Below are 20959 nucleotides of genomic sequence, written 5' to 3' on the forward strand. Positions count from 1 at the left end.
CCGTGGATACAGTTACACTTTCTGGATGTTCTGTGGAGCTCTAAGCGTAAAGACATCTATATGCTCATTTCCCCCTGTTAATCTTTGATCCATTCTCTTCCTTTGAGTCTTCTCACCCACTGAACAATTATGTCCTGTTATGGAGGAAGCTTCATGAGTCATTGCAGTTACAGATGTCAAAAGAAAATAGCTTGGAAATTGGGAAATCCAATGAAGAAAATTACACTATGATAGTTTCAAGCAATTATAAATATATTGTTATAAAGGAAAATGATTATTTACAAAAATAAGAGATGCATTCAGAAATTTTACTAAACTGGGAGAAAAATCACACTGTTGATGAATCAAAAGTGAAACTGCCCTATTATCAAATATTTTCATCTGAAGCTCTTAAAGGATTCGCCCTAAATAGGAAAGTAATTTCCATAAACACAGTTGGTAATAAAAAATAAATAATAGAAGCTTAAAATTTCAAGATCAAAGCGAGTCAGTGATATAAATGGAAGAGATGAATATATTCAATATATAACCAAAGTAATTATTTTTATTATATATTGAAAATGATAATAGTCATTTTTGTTAAAAATGAAAACTGAGACATAAACTAAAGCTACAGTAAACATTACAAAGATCATATGAGAGCATTACAAATAAATACATATGCGTAAGTTTAAAAGTGGACTTCCCTGGTGGCTCAGTGGTAAAGAATCCGCCTGCCAATACAGGAGATGCTGGTTCAATCCCTGGGTTGGGAAGGTCTCCTGGAGAAGGAAATGGCAACTCACTCCAGTATTTTTGCCTGGGAAATCCACTGGATAGAGGATCCTGGTGGGCTACAGTCCCTGGGGTCACAAGAGAGTCGGACACCACTTAGTGACTAAACAACAACAAAAAATTTGAAAGCATACATGAAAAAACAGTTTTCTCAAGATAATAAATTAAGATAATCAAACCAAGATAAAATCAGAAAACACAATATACTAATAGCCAGTTCATTAGATATTTTTTAATGATAATGCCAACCAATAACTTTGTTCTGTTGAAGAAAAGATTAGATAGACTTCAAGGTCAAATGTTAGAAGAGACACATGTTAAAAAACAGATGTTTCTGATTTATAAACCAAATTATATAGTAAATTGTATCACATAACTCCCTTTTTGCTGCTGCTGCTGCTGCTTCACTTCAGTCGTGTCAGACTCTGTGCGACCCCACAGATGGCAGCCCACCAGGCTCCCCCGTCCTGGGGATTCTCCTGGCAAGAACACTGGAGTGGGTTGCCCTTTCCTTCTCCAATGCATGAAAGTGAAGTCACTCAGTCGTGTCTCTTAGCGACCCCATGGACTGCAGCCCACCACGCTCCTCTGTCCATGGGATTTTCCAGGCAAGAGTACTGGAGTGGGGTGCCATTGCCTTCTCCAACTCCCTTTTTAAATGTGTGTAAATCTGACCAACTAGACAGCATATTAAAAAGCAGAGACATCACTTTGTCAACAAAGGTCTGTCTAGTCAAACCATTGGTTTTTCTAGTAATCAAGTATGGATGTGAGAGCTGGACTATAAAGAAAGCTGAACGCCAAAGAATTGATGCTTTTGAACTGTGATGTTGGAGAAGACTCTTGAAAGTCCCTTGGAATGCAAGGAGATCAAACCCATTCATCCTAAAGGAAATCAGTCCTGAATATTCATTGGAAGGACTGATGCTGAAGCTGAAACTCCAATACTTTGGCCACCTGATGCAAAGAACTGACTCATTTGGAAAAACCCTGATGCTGGAGAAGATTGAAGGTGGGAGGAGATGGAGATGACAGAGGATGAGATGGTTGGATGGCATCACCAACTCAGTGGACATGAGTTTGAGTAAGCTCTGGGAGTTGGTGATGGACTGGGAGGCCTGGCATGCTGCAGTCTATAGGGCTGCAAAGAGTTGGACACAACTGAGGGACTGAACTGAACTGACTGAAATCTGATTTAAAATAAAACAAAACAAGTTATTCTATTATAATAACTTTGTGTCACTTCAGTTGTGTCTGACTCTTTGCAACACTACACATCCTGGTGTAGCCTGCCAGGATCCTCTGTCCATGGGATTCTAATCTTAAAAAAATGATTTCATTTTACCTCTTTAAAAATCTTAACTTCAGTCATATTTGGGATAACAGTTCTAATCTTGATGAGAAAATGAATCATATCTTTTTGATAATTACCAGTGATTGACAGTCAATTAATAGAATATGTTTTTTGGGGGGCTAACATATAAAAGATCTACTTTATCTCTAATTAATATTCTATAAAATGCAGCAAGATGTTATGTAAGAAAATACATTTAAACAAAACTTGCTTTAATAGGCTTTGTTCAAGTTACATGGTCACAACTGTACTTGCAAAATGTGCTTTATTTAATTACTTTTGCTTTATTCAGTTATCTCAATTTTATAAGCTACACAGATATAAGTCTTGGCACTGCATATTATACAGACATGAGAGTGTTTTATGAGAAATGCAGTTGGATAGATTCCTAAAATTTTCTCAATGATTCATGTATGACAGTATAAAGGTAGCTAGATTATGGTAACTTTTTTTCTTTTCCTGAAAATGACTGCAATATTTAACTGCTGTGAAATGAAACCATAAATTACAATCTAGACAGCAAAGAAAGAAAGAATATCTGTCAAAACACATTCTAAATTGTTAAAGACATAAGTGGATGTGTCTGGCTAAATGAGATTTAGAACTTCTTAAGACATTTTTACTTTTAGAAAGGAAAATGATCTAGAATTTTAAAGTCTGAATAGGATGATAAAAGAAAACAAATAAAGCATTAACTTAGCCAGTCTCTCTGCCATTAGTTATTTTGATCATCCATTTATACTCTTTATCCAATCAAATTGTATAAAATTTTAATGGGAAGAAAGAAATTTTACTGAGAGAGGAAAATAAATTTTACTAATTGAGGAAACTAAACTGAAGAGACTTAATAAATAAATGCTTTATTGGGATACTCTAATTAGCAATGATAACAGAAATGCATAAAGCAAATTATGAGAGTAAAGTGATTTTTCTTCCTGCTAGGCTATAAAAAATGCTTTTTAAAGGGCACATTAATACCATTCCCTTCTTAATGTAAGCTTGGGCATCAGCCCAGGTACCATTTTTAAAAGCAGTAAGCATTTAACAAGGAGTTTATAGAAATACATCAGTAGTATTGCTCGAGGGGAGATTTGCATTTCTAGTGAAAGGGCTAAGTAGTCGTTAGCAACATTTATTGAAATATTTTGGGCAACATTCATAGGAGAGCAATGAGGATAGTCACTGAACTGCTGAGGAAAATCATTTCCAAATGAAAGAAAGAAATACATTTTCAATTCAAGAAGTTGGATAGAAACGTCAATTAATTATATTTATTTTCTATTTAAGAAAAGATTAGATAGAATTCAACGTCAAGATGGCAGAAGAAACACATGTTAATACACTGATTCTTCTGGGCACTCCCTCTCCTTCTGTATACATTACACATACATGTATGCATCTCTTCTTGCTTTGTATACAAATATATGTGTGTGTGTATATATATATATATATATGTATAATGTGTATGTATATATAAACATATTTAAAAAGCAGATTGGTACACATACAGATAATGATATAAATAGAATTTTTAATATCAGAAAAAGAAAATAAAGTGTCCAGATGTCTAGTTGCCAGAAACAGAAAATGTATGTATCAAGAAGTCAGATTTGAAAACACTAGACCTGTGCAGTGCCTGTTGCCTAAAAAATTCACAAGGGCTGAAGCCTCAGCACCTGCAGAGAGAGAAGAGCCAAGTCTCAAAGCCCCATGTACGGTGGGGAATCAGAACTTGGTACCATCTGTGAAGCCACAAGATGAAATATGTTCAACGTGACAAAGGAAAATATTTCATAATGATAAAATGAACAATCAACCAAAATATGACAGTTGAAACTTGTGGGTACTGAATCAGAACTTTGCAATATATAAAGAAAGTATGACTGATGCAATTACAGAGGAAAAAAATCTCAAATTTATAGGAAAAGGAGTACATCAAGGTTGTATATTGACACCCTGCTTATTTAACTTATATGCAGAGTACATCATGAGAAATGCTGGACTGGATGAAGCACAAGCAGGAATCAAGATTGCCAGGAGAAATGTCAATAATCTCAGATATGCAAATGACACCACCCTTATGGCAGAAGTGAAGAAGAACTAAAGAGCCTCTTGATGAAAGTGAAAGAGGAGAGTGAAAAAGTTGGCTTAAAGCTCAACATTCAGAAAACGAAGATCATGGCATCTGGTCCCATCACTTCATGGCAAATAGATGGAGAAACCATCTATTTGCAAATATTTGTGGAAACAATGCTGCTGCTAAGTCACTTCAGTCGTGTCCGACTCTGTGCGACCCCATAGACGGCAGCCCACCAGGCTCCCCTGTCCCTGGGATTCTCCAGGCAAGAACACTGGAGTGGGTTGCCATTTCCTTCTCCAATGCATGAAAGTGAAAAGTGAAAATGAAGTCGCTCAGTCGTGTCCGACTCTTCGCGACCCCATGGACTGCAGCGCACTAGGCTCCTCCATCCATGGGATTTTCCAGGCAAGAATACTGGAGTGGGTTGCCAGTGAAAGACTTTATTTTTTTGCTTTCCAAAATGACTGTAGATGGTGATTGCAGTCATGAAATTAAAGGATGCTTGCTCCTTGGAAGAAAAGTTATGACCAACCTAGATAGCACATTAAAAAGCAGAGACATTAGTTTGCCAACAAAGATCCATCTAGTCAAAGGCATAGTTTTTCCAGTAGTCATATATGAATGTGAGAGTTGGACTATAAAGAAAGCTGAGCACCGAAGAATTGATGCTTTTGAACTGTGGTGTTGGAGAAGACTCTTGAGAGTCCCTTGGACTGCAAGGAGATCAAACCAGTCAATCATAAAGGAAATCAGTTCTGAATATTCATTGGAAGGACTGATGTTGAAGCTGAAGCTTCAATACTTTGGCCACCTGATGCAAAGAACTGACTCATTTGAAAAGACCCTGATTCTGGGAAAGATTGAAGGCAGGAGGAGAAGGGAACGATAGAGGATGAAATGGTTGGATGGCATCACCGATGAGTTTGGGTAAGCTCTGGGAGTTGGTGATCGATAGGGAGGCCTGGTGTGCTGCAGTCCATGGGGTCACAAAGAGTTGGACATGACTGAGTGAACTGAGCGAGCATGAACTGAACTGAATAATTATGGTACAGTATTTTAACCAACTAACTAAGAAATTGACAGATTAAGCAGACAAAATCAGGTCTTGAAATTCCCAAACTCAAGTAATATTTTTTAGTCAATAGATAGATTAGAGTTCTGTTTACTCAACAGAGAATGTATATTTTAAGCAGATATTTTGAAACTTTAGAGAAACAAATCATTACCTTAGACAAAAATTTTAAGAGATTCAAAGGGTAACAGTAAAGAGTCCACAAATCTCTAGTCTAAATAAAATTAGAAATCAGTAACCAAAGATATCTAATAAAATACAGTAATTTTGGAAATAACATATTGCTAAATAACTATATAAGAATGGAGATTTTTTAAAATATTTAAAATTAATACATAGAAAAGGCACTTTATGTTCTACCTTGTGGCTCTAAATTAATATTTGATAGAAATGTATAATTTTATATCCATAATTAAAAGACAAGACACATTGAGAATAAATTTAGCTATAGTCTTAGAAATGTAGTAAACCAAGAGAACATGGAGGAAGAAATACCAAAATTAAAAGTAGACACTAATAAAATAGAAAATGACAAGCGTAATAGAAGCAATAATAACCAAAAATCAGAAATGATGATCAATAGAACTGAGAGATAATTTACTGAAAAACAAATAAACATTCTTACAAGTATGGGAAATAAAGCTAGAGAACATAATGCATAAATATCAACAAATTTGAAAGCATAAATGAAATTGCAGTTTTCTGAAATGATTAAATCACATAAGTCAAAATAAGGCCAAAGAAAAAAGATTAAAAAAAAATACTTAGAAGACGCATACATTTCTCTCAGAAGCAGATCCCCAAGACAAGTATTTGGGAGCAAATAATTTGCCTTCTCTGATAGCTCAGTTGATAAAGAATCTGCCAGGATTGCAGGAGACCCAAGTTGGACTCCTGGGTTGGGAAGATCCACTGGAGAATGGGCTTCCCTTGTGGCTCAGCTGGTAAAGAATCTGCTTGCAATGAGGGAGACCTGGGTTTGATCCCTGGGTTGGGAAGATTTGCTGGAGAAGGGAAAGGCTACCCACTCCGGTATTCTGGCCCGGAGAATTCCATGAACTGTATAGTCCACAGGATTGCAAGAGTCGGACACGACTGAGTGACTTTCACTTTAATTTAAATGGACTTGACCTCCCAAAGCACTGAGTGGGAAGTGAAGAAGCAAGACTGAGAATAAAGTTCTTATGTAGATTACCGCTGTGGGCAACTGGGGCTCCATCCCACTGGAAACTCTGGAAGGCTAGATGGAACATCCCTCAGAATTATTCTGCTTGAGGAGCAAAGAAACTAGGCTATTCATCCACAGACTCTCATCCTTCCTTGGTTGACGGTGTCTCTTGGGATTGTTAGCTCCCTGGAACTTATGGCCTGCTCTGCATGGAACCACGGAGTCCTCAGCCAGAGAATTGAGTGCTCCTAGTAAGCAGTGCTTGGCATGCACAGTGCAGTTGGATTACAGGCAGGGCACCAACAGCCCGTGCTGAAGTACTTTGTCTTTTTTTTAAGGTACTTCAGCAGAATGGCTGGGGGAGAGTAGTGATGGGGATCCCTCACCACCATGCACCCAACTTGGGTTCTTCATCCCCACAGCCTAAGAGACCCCTCTCCATCCCACCTATTAACACTCAAGTCTCTTCACTTGATGAGAGTTCAGGTGCAAGACAACACATTTTTGTTTGGAGTGATTGGGACAGATTTTTTTTGAGGATGTGAAATGTGAGCAGGGCAAGATTTCAGTGGGTAAATAAAGAGGATGCTCCAGGTAGAGAAGACTTGTAGACATGAAATGAGCGAAAGAGAAGAAATGAGAAAGCTCAGTTTCTGTTTTCATGTGAATGAGTGATACAGATTGACTGGAGCAGAAAGGCTGATTGTGTGAGTGGTTTGTATGATAAATTTCAGTGGCAGGTAATTTAGAAAGATCAGGAATGTGATGTTAACGAACCCTACTAGCCATTTTAGGTAAGAAATGAACAAAGAATGGTATTTTAGAAAGCTAAATCTGTCTGTAAGGTCAAAGGTGGCTTTTAGGGCAAACAGTTTCAGTGATTTTTGAAGTGATGTTAAATCTACAAATAAAGTGATAAGTGTCTATATTTGGACTAGCTACAGTGGGATGGAAAAAAGGGGACAAATATGCCAAGAGGGAGGATCACACAGAATTTTAAAATCTATTTTAAACCACCCACCTCCCCACCATTTTGAAGATCAGGTAACTGAAGCAGAGAGGGGAAGTGTCTTATCTGATGTCACAAGGCTAGTTAGTAGCTGAGACAAGAATAGATTTTGATCACTGGACCCGAGGCAAGGGCTATTTTTAAATTCACAAGCTCCTTCTTCCCATGATAAGCAAATGACTGAACTCTGCTTCTTGCATTTAGAATTTCCTTTCCCCTTTCTGGTTTGAGGCCCAAGAAAGGAAGTAAGAAATAGCCAACAATCTTATCTCATTAGAAAATGTTTAGAACTTGGTAACTGGTTAGACACAAGATTTGAAATCAAAGACTGAAAGACAAGTGATTACTCTGAAGCCTTTAATGATTGAGGAGATAAAATGGATTCTAATTGAGAAAGTGAAACTATTTTTACAGAGATAAAGATATTTCTTCTAGGCTCACAGAGTCTAAGTGACAATAGAACATACAAGTATGTGTGGTCAGCATGAAGTGGAGCATATAGTTAGGTAGATTTGAGACTCATCTGCATACAGGTGCTGACTTTACTTATATATCCTTAGATTTCAGATGTGATTTTTGAACTCATTTTATTTCATCAAATTTCTCTTCTTCTCTGTCCTGAAAGATGGCATCTTTCAGGATGTCAAAGATGACATTGAATAGGGACTTCTTCTTTGTTTAACTTTGTACAATTTGATTAATCTCTGATGTCCAGTTGCTATATAATAATACCTGCATCACATTTATAATTTATAGTTAGACAAAGTTATTTTTATTTAACTATAGTAGATTAGTGTTAGTTTCAGGTATACAACTTTACATTATTTTCCATTATAGGTTATTATAAGATACTGAATATAGCTCCCTGTTCAGTTCAATTCAGTTCAGTCCTTCAGTCGTGTCCGACTCTTTGTGATCCCAGCATCAGTCCTTCCAGTAAATATTCAGGGTTGATTTCCTTGAGGACTGACTGGTTTGATGTCCTTGCAGTCCAAGGGACTCTAAGAGTCTTCTCTTGAACATGACAATTCAAGCATCAATTCTTTGGCATTCAGCTTTCTTTATAGTTCAACTCTCACATCCATACATGACCACTGGAAACACCATAGCTTTAACTAGACGGATCTTTGTCAGCAAAGTAACGTCTCTGTTTTTTAATATGCTGTCTAGGTTGCTCATAGCTTTTCTTCCAAGGAGCAAGCATCTTTTAATTTCATGACTGCAGTCACCATCTGCAGTGATTTTGGAGCCTGAGAAAACAAAGTCTGTCACTGTTTCCATTGTTTCCCCATCTATTTGCCATGAAGTGATGGGACCAGATGCCATGATCCTTGTTTTTTTTTTTTTTAAACTTTACAATATTGTATTAGTTTTGCCAAATATCGAAATGAATCCGCCACAGGTATACCTGTGTTCCCCATCCTGAACCCTCCTCCCTCCTCCCTCCCCATACCCTCCCTCTGGGTCGTCCCAGTGTACCAGCCCCAAGCATGTTTTAAGCCAATTTTTTCACTCTCCTCTTTCACTTTCATCAAGAGGCTCTTTAGTTCCTCTTCACTTTCTGCTGTAAGGGTGATGTCATCTGCGTATCTGAGGTTATTGATATTTCTCCTGGCAATCTTCACACCAGCTTGTGCTTCATCCAGCCTGGTATTTCTCATGATATACTCTGTATATAAGTTAAATAAGCAGGGTGACAATATACACAGCCTTGATGTACTCCTTTCTCAATTTGGAACCAGTCTGTTGGTCCATGTCTGGTTCTAACTGTTGCTTCTTGACCTGCACTGTACAGTAAATCCTTGTTGTTTTGTGTATCCATTAATCCCACGCCCCGAATTTGCCCCTGTACCTCTCCTTTTCCCTTGGGTAAGGGAAAAGTAAGTCTGCTTTCTATGTCTGTGAGTCTGTATCTATTTTTATAAATAAATGTATTGTTTATATTTCACAATAAGTGATAGTATATATTTAGACAATGTTATTTTTAAAGAAATTTCAGAATGGAGGGACACATGTATACCTGTGGCTGATTCATGTTGATGTATGGCAAAAACCATCACAGTATTACAGTTATCCTTCAACTGAAATTAATAAAATAATTTTTTTTAAAAAAGGAAATTTCACAGAGTAAGATTGGATTGTCTGGAAAATATAAGCAGAATATAATATCTAATTCCATAATATTGCCAAATAAATGCACTACAACAATTTTTTAAAGTCAAGCACAAGTTATATGACTTATTGCTTAGAGAATGTTTAATAAGAATATATAGAAAAGTTATTTTTGAGTTTGCATGAATCTCTTCTCTATTAAATTGATTATGAAAATAATTTTTTCATTGAAGTATTATCTTTATTTTGACAATTTTTAAGAACAAGTTTCAGTTCAGTTCAGTCGCTCAGTCGTGTCTGACTCTGCGACCCCATGAATCGCAGCACACCAGGCCTCCCTGTCCATCACCAACTCCCGGGGTGCACTCAGACTCATGTCCATCAAGTCAGTATGCCATCCAGCCATCTCATCTTCTGTCGTCCCCTTCCCCTCCTGCCCCCAATCCCTCCCAGCATCAGAGTCTTTTCCAATGAGTCAACTCTTCCCATGAGGTGGCCAAAGTACTGGAGTTTCAGCTTTAGCATTGTTCCTTCCAAAGAAATCCCAGGGCTGATCTCCTTCAGAATGAACTGGTTGGATCTCCTTGCAGTCCAAGGGACTCTCAAGAGTCTTCTCCAACACCACAGTTCAAAAGCATTAATTCTTCGGCGCTCAGCCTTCTTCACAGTCCAACTCTCACATCCATACATGACCACTGGAAAAACCATAGCCTTGACTAGACGGACCTTTGTTGGCAAAGTAATGTCTCTGCTTTTGAATACGCTATCTAGGTTGGTCATAACCTTCCTTCCTAGGAGTAAGTGTCTTTTAATTTTATGGCTGCAGTCACCATCTGCAGTGATTTTGGAGCCCAGAAAAATAAAGTCTTACACTGTTTCCACTGTTTCTCCATCTATTTCCCATGAAGTGGTGGGACCAGATGCCATGATCTTAGTTTTCTGAATGTTGAGCTTTAAGCCAACTTTTTCACTCTCCTCTTTCACTTTCATCAAGAGGCTTTTTAGTTCCTCTTCACTTTCTGCCATAAGGGTGGTGTCATCTGCATATCTGAGGTTATTGATATTTCTCCCAGCAATCTTGATTCACTCGTGCTTCTTCCTGTCCAGCATTTCTCATGATGTACTCTGCATATAAGTTAAATAAGCAGGGTGACAATATACAGCCTTGACGAACTCCTTTTCCTATTTGGAACCAGTCTGTTGTTCCATGTCCAGTTCTAACTGTTGCTTCCTGACCTGCAAACAGATTTCTCAGGAGGCAGGTCAGGTGGTCTGGTATTCCCATCTCTTGAAGAATTTTCCACAGTTTATTGTGATCCACACAGTCAAAGGCTTTGGCATAGTCAATAAAGCAGAAATAGATGTTTTTTCTGGAACTCTCTTGCTTTTTCCACGATCCAGTGGATGTTGGCAATTTGATCTCTGGTTCCTCTACCTTTTCTAAAACTAGCTTGAACATCTGGAAGTTCACGGTTCACGTATTGCTGAAGCCTGGCTTGTAGAATTTTGAGCATTACTTTACTAGCGTGTGAGATGAGTGCAATTGTGCGGTAGTTTGAGCACTCTTTGGCATTGCCTTTCTTTGGGATTGGAATGAAAACTGACCTTTTCCAGTCCTGTGGCCACTGCTGAGTTTTCCAAATTTCCTGGCAGATTGAGTGCAGCACTTTCACAGCATCATCTTTCAGGATTTGAAATAGCTCCACTGGAATTCCATCACCTCCACCAGCTTTGTTAGTAGTGATGCTTCCTAAGGCCCACTTGACTTCATATTCCAGGATGTCTAGCTTTAGATGAGTGATCACACCATCGTGATTATCTGGGTCGTGAAGATCTTTTTTGTACAGTTCTTCTGTGTTCTTTCCACCTCTTCTTAATATCTTCTGCTTCTGTTAGGTCCATACCATTTCTGTCCTTTATTGAGCCCATCTTTGGGTGCCTGATGTCCTCTGCTGGCATTCAGAAGTTGTTTTGTGGAATTTACTCGACGTTTAAATGCTCTTTTGATGAATTTGTGGGGGAGAAAGTGTTCTCCCCGTCCTACTCCTCCGCCATCTTGGCTCCTCCTTGAGCCCATCTTTGCATGAAATGTTCCCTTGGTATCTCTAATTTTCTTGAAGAGATCTCTAGTCTTTCCCATTCTGTTGTTTTCCTCTATTTCTTTGCATTGATCTCTGAGGAAGGCTTTCTTATCTCTTCTTGCTATTCTTTGGAACTCTGCATTCAGATGCTTATATCTTTCCTTTTCTCCTTATATCTTTTCTTTCTCCTAAACAAGTTTAGGTTTATAACAAAATTTAAAGGGAAGTATAGAAATTTCCCATACACTGTCTAACCTCACACATGCATAACCTCTCTCATTGTTAATATCACATACCAGAATGATGCTTTTTGTTTTTTAAACCAAGGATGAACCTATACTGACACACCATAATTAACCAAAACCCTATAGCTCACCCTGGGGTTCACTCTTGATGTTTTATGTTCCATGGGATTGGACAAATGTATAACGACATATACACTATACCCATCATTATTATATCAGAGTATTTTTACTGCTCTAAAAAATCCCCTGTGTTCTGCCTGTTCATCTCTCCCCTCACGTCACGCTTGGCAAGCACTGATCTTTTTATTGCCATCATAGTTTTGCCTTTTCCAGAATGTCATACAGTTGGAATCATACAGTATGCTGCCTTTTCACATTGACTTTTCACTTAGTAATATGAATTTATGGTCCTTCTTTTTAAATACATGGACTTTTATTTCATTTATTGCTGCAATCTCTAGGTTATATAATTGCTATCTATTTGCTCCAAGACACATTACACTTTTAATGCTATTAGTGAATATTTATTAGGAGCAATTTGAATAGAAAAATACAGTATGTGTTTGGGAAATGTTTGCTTTCTTATACATGTAAACATAAATGATTTAAATTGGGAAATAAACAACCAAAATAAAAGTTCTACTATATGTCAGGCACTATACTAGCATTCCACTTAATCCCTAGTGGCTCAGATGGTCAAGAATCTGCCTGCGATGCTGGAGACCTGGGTTCAATTCCTGGATCGGAAAGATCCCCTGGAGAAGGGAATGCAACCCACTCCAGTATTCTTGCCTGGGACACAGGAGCCTGGCAGGCTCCATAGTCCACTGGGTCCCAAAGACTTGGACATGACTGAGCAACTTTCACTTCACTACTAGCTTTCCACTTAATCCAGAAAATAGCTTACATACTAGATCTTATTATCCCTGCTGCTGCTACTGCTACTGCTAAGTCACTTCAGTCGTATCCGACTCTGTGTGACCCCATAGACGGCAGCCCACCAGGGTCCCCCATCCCTGGGATTCTCCAGGTAAGAACCCTGGAGTGGGTTGCCATTTCCTTCTCCAATGCATGAAAGTGAAAAAATAAACTGAAGTTGCTCAGTCGTATCCGACTTTAAAGATAAAGAGAGGAGTCCCTACTGGCTCAGTGCTAAAGAATCCACCTGTCAACGCAGGAGACATGGGTTTGATCTCTGGTGCAGGAAGACCCCACATGCCGCAGAGCAACTAAGCCAGTGTGCCACAACTAGTAAGCCTGTGCTCTAGAGCCTGGGAGCTGTAACTTCTAAAAACTGCGTGCCCTAGAGCCCATGCTCTGCAACAAGAGAAGCCACCGCAACGAGAAACTGGTGCACCACAACCGGTGCGAAGAGTGGGACACAACTGAACAACTAACACACACATTAAAAAAAACACACACACACACCAAAATAGATGAACTAGAGATTAAGTTACTTGCCAATATTAACATGATTACTAAGAGATACAGCCTATGAGTAAATCTGTCTTCATTCACTTAATCATTCATAAACCAGGATATTGGGTAAAACTGATCCTGCATTTTAGTGTGACAACACTTGGCACTCACCAAGCTACCCACCAGATTTCCTTGGTAGCTCAGATGGTAAAGAATCTGCCTGCAACGCTGGAGGCCTGGGTTCGATCCGTGGATCCGGAAGATCCTCTGGAGAAGCGATTGGCTATCCATTCTTGCCTGGAAAATTCCATGGACAGAGGAGCCTGGTGGACTGGATAGTCCATGGATTCACAAAGTGCTGGACACGACTCAGTGACTAACACTTTTACTTTCGAGCTACTCACCATTCCCTGTTGTCTTCTACTGGGCTCACTCATTGCGTGATTTGCCTAGTTTCTCATTGAGCCAGAAATAGGTCAATAGACTTTGGATGATCCTGTTTATTTTGAGAAACTCATTCTGAAAAGTTTCAACATTGACAGGGAGTCTCAAAAAGCCAAGAACTATATTGTGGCTGCTTGGAATTCCTGGAGGTGCACACAGTCATGTAGGAAAACTCTTGAAGCCTCTTTTATCCTAGACTCACCTGAGTAGAAACAAGGTTCAGGGACACACCCATTTGTGAGTTACTGAGAGCTGCCTAAAACTTCAACAGGACTTCAGGGGATGATTTCTCTATATAAATGCTGACCCTCTAATTAATGACTCATGGAGAACTGAGGTATTCATTCATTCAGCAGTAAATATTATTCCACTCCCATTGTGGCTTTGCAGTATGCAACGTGCTGGGGGCTCTGGAAAACAGGTTGGGCGTGGTGCCTGTTCTCAGGGAGCACAGGTATGGGGGAATGGAAACAATTAACAACTAAGTAAATAAATTGAAAAATATAACTGCAGCTTATGAGGAGTGCTGGAAACAGGGTGATGTCACAGGAAATGACATAGAAGGCTTTATTTTGGACTGGGTGTTGACTTTTGAGCTGATATGTGAAAGATGAGGAGTCTATCTCATGAGGGGAAAAGGAAGCAGAATTTCAAACAGAGCTAATTGCAAGAGCAATGTGAGGTGGAGAATAAAACCAGGCCTGTTCTAAGAACAGACAGAAGGCGAGAAGAGCTGGAGTTTCCTGAGGAAGGAGGCTAAAAGCAGAAACTGAGGTAATTAATTGTTTTTATTTCATGAATTTAATTAAAATGTTCTGGCATATTTGCAAACCACAAGACACTTCAGTAGATACTGAAGGGTTCTATTATTTAAAAGTGAGTAAGAAGAGAAATATCAATAAAAATGAAAAAAAGTTGTGAACAGACACATTCCAAAAAGTTAGGACATGGATAATAAGCACAAGATGTTCAGCATCATTACTCAGCAGAGAAACACAAACTGAAACTTGCCAAGAGATAACACTCCCTTCTAAAATGGTTACAATCAAAAAGACTAATAATGTCAAACATTGGGAAGGATACAGAACAGCTGAAACTGTTGTACATTTCTTGTGGGTCCATCTACTTTAGAAAACAGGTAGTGAGGTTAAACATATAGTTACCATATGATACAGTAATTCTACTAGATATTCACTCCAAATAAATGTAAATATATACCCACACAAAAGCTTGCACATAAATGCTTATAGCAGCTGGGTTGGTAGTAGGCAGAAATGAGAAACAATGAAAAGGTCCATTCACATGTGGTGATCAATGGCATATTACCCTGCAAGAAAAAGAAACAAATTACTGATTCTCTGGTGGTTCAGATGGTAAAGAGTCTGCCTGCAATGCAGGAGACCACAGTTCGGTCTCTGGGTTGGGAAGATCCCCTGGAGAAGGAAACGGCAACCCACTCCAATACTCTTGTCTGGAAGATCCCATGGATGGAGGAGCCTGGCAGGCTACAGTCCATGGGGTCACAAAGAGTCGGACACGACTGAGCAACTTCACTTCACTTCTTCACTAACAGACACAACTATTAATACATAGATGAACCTCAAAAACATTATGCTGAGAGAAAGAACCTGGACACACACATAAATACAAATGTGTGTGTGTAATGATTCTATTTCTATGAAATTCTAGAATGGACAAAATTGCTCTATGGTGACAGAAAGTGAAAGCAGATGAAAAGCGGATGAGACCAGTGGTTGCCTGGGCTATGAGTGGGAAAGGGTCATGAGAGAACTATTTAGGATGATGCAAATATCCTAACACAACTCATTCAACTGTATTAATACATTATACCTCAATAAAGACCATAAGAAAAAAAAAACTGAATGAGTTTTTTTTGTTAATGTTCATAGTTACTGTTCATAAAATCTATTTTCCATAGTAAACTAATCATATGTTTCCTATATTTCTTTAAAAACACTCATTTTCCAATTATTTTGTTATCATTTACCAGTCTATACTGAGGTTTAAAAAATGGTAAGAATTTTACATCACATGGTACAGAGCTGTATGAAAAACAAAATCTTCTCCTGAACTAGGTTAATTTCCTGGATTAAGGAGAACTTTGTCTTTTGTATTTTTTTTAAACTCTGGGGACTTGTTAAGGCATGATAACTATGGATATTCAAGTGGAGTTTTGCAGAAAGATTTCTAATTATTTCCATAGTATTTTAGATTTCTTACAACTTTAAGATTAAGTATGCCCCCCAAAGTTTGATGTCTTATTTCTCCCTGAAAAATAGAGCCTGCATCCTAAGACTTTATGGGAAGGATCAGTGCCAGGGCAACAAGAGTGTGGGTCAAAGAGGTGAGTTCAGGAAGAAAGAAAAGTGGTCCATGACCCAGCAACCACAGCTTCAGAAGGAAGCACAACATAGTTCTGACAATCAGTGTGGAAGTCTTCGAGGAAGGTCTTAAGGAATCTTAGTTACTCAGAACAGTCTGAAAGACAAGGAAAGTACAGGAATTTATCTGCTAGCTTTTCCCATTTTCTTGACTCTATTTAGTCTAAGTTAGTCTATGGGGCATTAAACCTGCACACTTCTGTTATTAGGTGCTGGCAGAGCTCTGTTTCAGGTCTCAGGGCGGAATACTTTACCTGGATCTAGATGTGATGGGAGGAAACAGAGCTACGGTGAAATCTATGAAGTCGGGCCTGAGCACATGGGCTGCTGCAGTTCTCCTGGTGGCTGGTGCATGAGGGTGATGCTGGGCCAGCTGACACCCGGGAGAGTGGAGACACTGGTGGTTTTGGCAGATGAAGGGCCAGTGGTGACAGCAGGACATTCCAGCAAGCAGCCTGTTGAGTCCGGGGGACAGATGTGGACATGGGAACCTGGCAGGCACCTGACAAAAGTCTATTCTTGGGGTCAGAAGACTCGAGAAGCCAGTTGAGCATTTGTAAGTGTAAGATAACTTGTCCTTTAAGTTTTGGGGAAATTTGCTGGTGGTGGTAAAGAAAGAAAGGGAAGTTTTCCCTCTTGGACTATTTTAGGCAAAGGAGTTGACTACTTCAAACAAATAATGATATGTGGCAATTAATTGTACTTTCATCCTAAAAAAGCAACATTTCTTATGAAGGTACAGATTAAATTTCTTTTGATGGTATTGTTGTTGTTGCTCAGTTATATCCGACTCTTTGTGACCCCATGGACTATAGCCCACCAGGTTCCTCTGTCCATGGGATTCTCCAAGTGGGAATACTGGAGTGGGTAGCCATTTCCTTCTAGAGGGTATCTTTCTGACCCAGCGATCGAACCTGCATCTCCTGTATTGGCAGGTGGATTCTTTACCACTGAGCCACTAGGGAACCCCTGTGATGATATCACTATATTTTATTTCCACCATGAGCTCATCTTCACTACTTTATCAAACTAGAGTTGTACATTTCAGAATATTCATTCATCTACAAGGATTATTATTGAGGTTTTGGTTTGGTCACACCTGCAACTCGACCCTTACTTAAAAATGAAACAAAACAGAATGAAAAGAATCACCATAAGTTCATTTTTATGTATGCAAGATGTCAATTAATATAACATTTTAATTAAAATAAAGCTGAATACCACCTTATGCAATAAATGTTCACCTTAAAATTTGAATTAAGATTTAATTTTTTAAATTAAATATTTAAAATGTTAGACAAATCCATTTGAAAGTAAATAAATCCTACTTAAATTGTAACTTGGGGCATAAAAATATTCCATATAGGGTCATAAATATATTTTTTTAAATAAATTTGTGCTAGAATTTGATAAAGTTAAATTAGTTACACACACAAAAAAATTGCGTGGCCCTTGCTGACTAGAAAAGTTCAAGCACTAGTAAATCATCCTATTTCTCCTCATTTTGGGGAAAGTACATGTACATTATTTGTTCTTTTAGGTGCCAAGTAATCTAAATTTTCCTACCAAGGATGAACCAGAGAAATATCTTGTTTCATTTTTTGTAGTGCTAGGAAACTTTCTGTATCTCAGGGGAAATTCTGAGGCACATGTAAGTCATGGGTTGTCTTGGGGAAAAAAATTCTACTAAATATTTTATAACAAATAAATATAATCAGAATGGATTGTAAACACAGAGAACATCAGATAATTTACACAAGTGAGAGAAAAATGAAATAGAAAAATAACATCAGAGAAGTAAGGTCACAAAACTGGTCAGAGATCAAAGGAGGCCTAGAATTTCTAGAGTGCAGAATCCTAACCACTAGACCACTGGGGATAGAATTTTGAAAATCTATGGTTAATTGGACTTTTGTTTTCCCAAACCCAACCCTTTGCAAGGCAATTTTTGCCTGAATCTGACCTTAAAATTCAATGGAAGGAGAAGAAATACTCTCCTTAGCCTATTCAGTTTTCTCAACAGTGTTTATATCCAATATATAATTTCAATACTGAATTTGGCAAAGCTAGGGTTTCTAGGTCAGAGAATTAATCTCTTTGGGTCTCTTTAATCAATGTTTTAGTTTCAGAAAAACTAAATATTCCTGTTTAATTACAATTTGTGTTCTGTTCCTTGGATCAATTTCCATAATTAAAAATTATATCACAGACACTTTTCTCTGGATACACATACATGGGAACACATATTTGTGTTCACACATGTACCAGCATACACATTCACATGACATCACAAATCTTGAGCATGAAAAATCTAGTAGATCTTCCTGGGATGAAACGTGGATGATGAATAACAAAGAGAGATTGAATTTGTGTCATCTTTATATTTATTCTAAGTAAGATGACACTAATCTCTCATTCCTAGTTATTAATTCTGATGTTTTATAAATATATTACTCTGCAAGTTATGATTTGAAATTGCGTAGAGTATCCTTAATAACATTAGTGACATATTGTTAATTAAATATTTAAGAAATTAATTTCCAAACTTGAAAGTAGGAAAGATTAATGAGGATTTTTATGCACAGTATAATACTCTGTTGACTAATGTTTAAATCACAAAATATTGTGAAGCTATAAATGTTTAGTCAATGGATTTTACATTTTTAATTATTAAAATACGGAAATTTTCATACATTCCAAAAGGACAAAAAGTAAACAAAAATCTGTATGCAAATCACCAACTTAGAAATAAAACATTCTGATATAGATAAAGCTAATTATGAATCTCTTTTTAATACCATAAAGTTTCTTTCAACTTATGAGGTTACTGAAATACTTTCATGAGATTTCTGTTTTACCACCATGAATGGCAGATTATATGTATATAAGTCCATGTATAAAGTTGGTGATGGACAGGGAGGCCTGGCGTGCTGCGATTCATGGGGTCGCAAAGAGTCGGACACGACTGAGCGACTGAACTGAACTGATAATATGTATATACAAAAGTTTTAGAGTTTTTATTTAAGAAGCATCATATTATATATATAAGCTGGCAGTTTTTTTCAATATTAAATTTGTAAGGTTCACCCATATGGATTTGTATAGCTTGGATTTATTCATCCTCTCTGCTATGTAACATTCCATTTTATGGATTTATCACAAATTTATTTTCTAATTAATGGACATTTCAGATTTTTTCTATTACAAAAAGTACTACAGTCAATTATTTTAATTACTTTCATAGTGGATTATTGATCTTGTGACTTGCCAAAATTCAGGTGGCTTATTTAAAAAAAAAGTTCTGCTTGCAGATGTTTTACCATGATCTGTCATATTTTAAACATTTAAGTATGTTTCTTTCCTTCCACAATTTATACTTATAAAATATGATTATTGTGTACAGATATTGCCTGTTATCCTGTTTACATAGAAGAAATAAATGGAATATTTTAAAACCAAATTAAAGAACATTTCTGGGAGCAGGGGAGACGGAATTGTTTGGTTGGTTGAAGACAAACTGTGCCTAGAGAGTGTTGAATACATTTTGCTGAGTAAATGATCAACAAATTTAGAAATATTATAATATTTTATAGCTTGGGAGTCCAATTTAAAATAGACTCTGGTTTATTGTTTCCCAATTTTCCATTAGTATAAATTTTCTATTTATCTGAAGACAAAGACAAAGTCCACATTACCATCAAACACCTAAGATGGCAGTAACACTACTTATGGAATCTGAGAATATTTACTATCCATGGGTTGATACAACCAGTTAGGAAAATACAATAGACGACTCTCATGGGAGGGTGTATCTGAGATGGTACAATACTGTCTTCTGAGTGTCGGCTGACAGCAGTGTGCTGGAGCCAACTTGTAGTGGTTTGAGATAATCAAGTGTTAAATAATCAGACATTTTGCACGCTGGTTGTTAAAGGGAAGCTTGAAGTCAGTCATGGTGGGAATGCTTATATCATAGAAATCAGCAAAGGCTACAAATCAGCCCTTAACCCCCCACCTGGCTTTGAAACATTTATCACCTCATCACTTGTATTTGTATTACTTGCATTCCCTTCTCCTTCATTACCCCAATCAGAATTCTAAATATCTGTTAGGCTACTACATACGTACTGCTTTGAAGGCAGCAGGGATATTTTAAAGTGCTTCATTTGTGTGTTTTGTTTTGTTTTTATCTTGTTTGACACTAAACTTTCAGAAGGGAATAGAATTTACCAGAGGCATGGAGTGTCAAGGGGCTGTTTGCAGGCAGAGTTCCTACAGTTAAAGTTGTTGTTGTTGTGTCTGAGTCTTTGAGATCCCATAGACTGCAGCACACCAGGCTTCCCTGTCCTTCACTATTAAAGTACTGCATTCTAGGTCACACATGGTTTGGGCAAGGAGGATAAAGCACACCCATCCAAAACTGAGTTTCATTCCCGTTATACTGCCTCTAATCGGGGAAGTGAGGGGGTGGATGTTGGAAACCAACCACACTGTCTACTTCTGCTTGGCTTGCGTGCATGCTCAGTCCGTTCAGTTGTGTTAGACATTTGGCGACCCCATGGACTATAGCCCACCATGTTCCTCTGTCCATGGAATTTTCCAGGCAAGAATACTGGAATGGGTTGCTAATTCCTCCTCCAGGGGAATCTTCCCAACCCAAGGATGGAATCTGCATCTCCTGTGGCTCCTGCATTGGCAGGCAGATTCTTTACCACTGGGCCACCTAAGAAGCCCTGAAATGGACTTATTCTATGTGGTTAACCTTACTCCTCACGGTTTTGTAATATGCACCAAAATTA

The 20959-nt window shown here is 37.9% G+C and overlaps 1 protein-coding gene across 1 annotated transcript in view; it reads left to right on the forward strand.

The window, feature by feature from the left end:
- Positions 1-16628: 16628 nt before the first annotated feature.
- EMB (embigin) overlaps positions 16629-20959 on the forward strand; it is a 167291-nt gene continuing 162960 nt past the window's right edge. Inside the window, exon 1 of the mRNA XM_061393576.1 lies at positions 16629-16716. Within this exon, the coding sequence (XP_061249560.1) occupies positions 16644-16716 (73 nt within the window). The 5' untranslated portion in view covers positions 16629-16643. The remainder of the gene's footprint in view (positions 16717-20959) is intronic.

This window comes from Bos javanicus, chromosome 20 (assembly GCF_032452875.1).
Source record: "Bos javanicus breed banteng chromosome 20, ARS-OSU_banteng_1.0, whole genome shotgun sequence".
NCBI classification, from domain to species: Eukaryota; Metazoa; Chordata; class Mammalia; order Artiodactyla; family Bovidae; genus Bos; species Bos javanicus.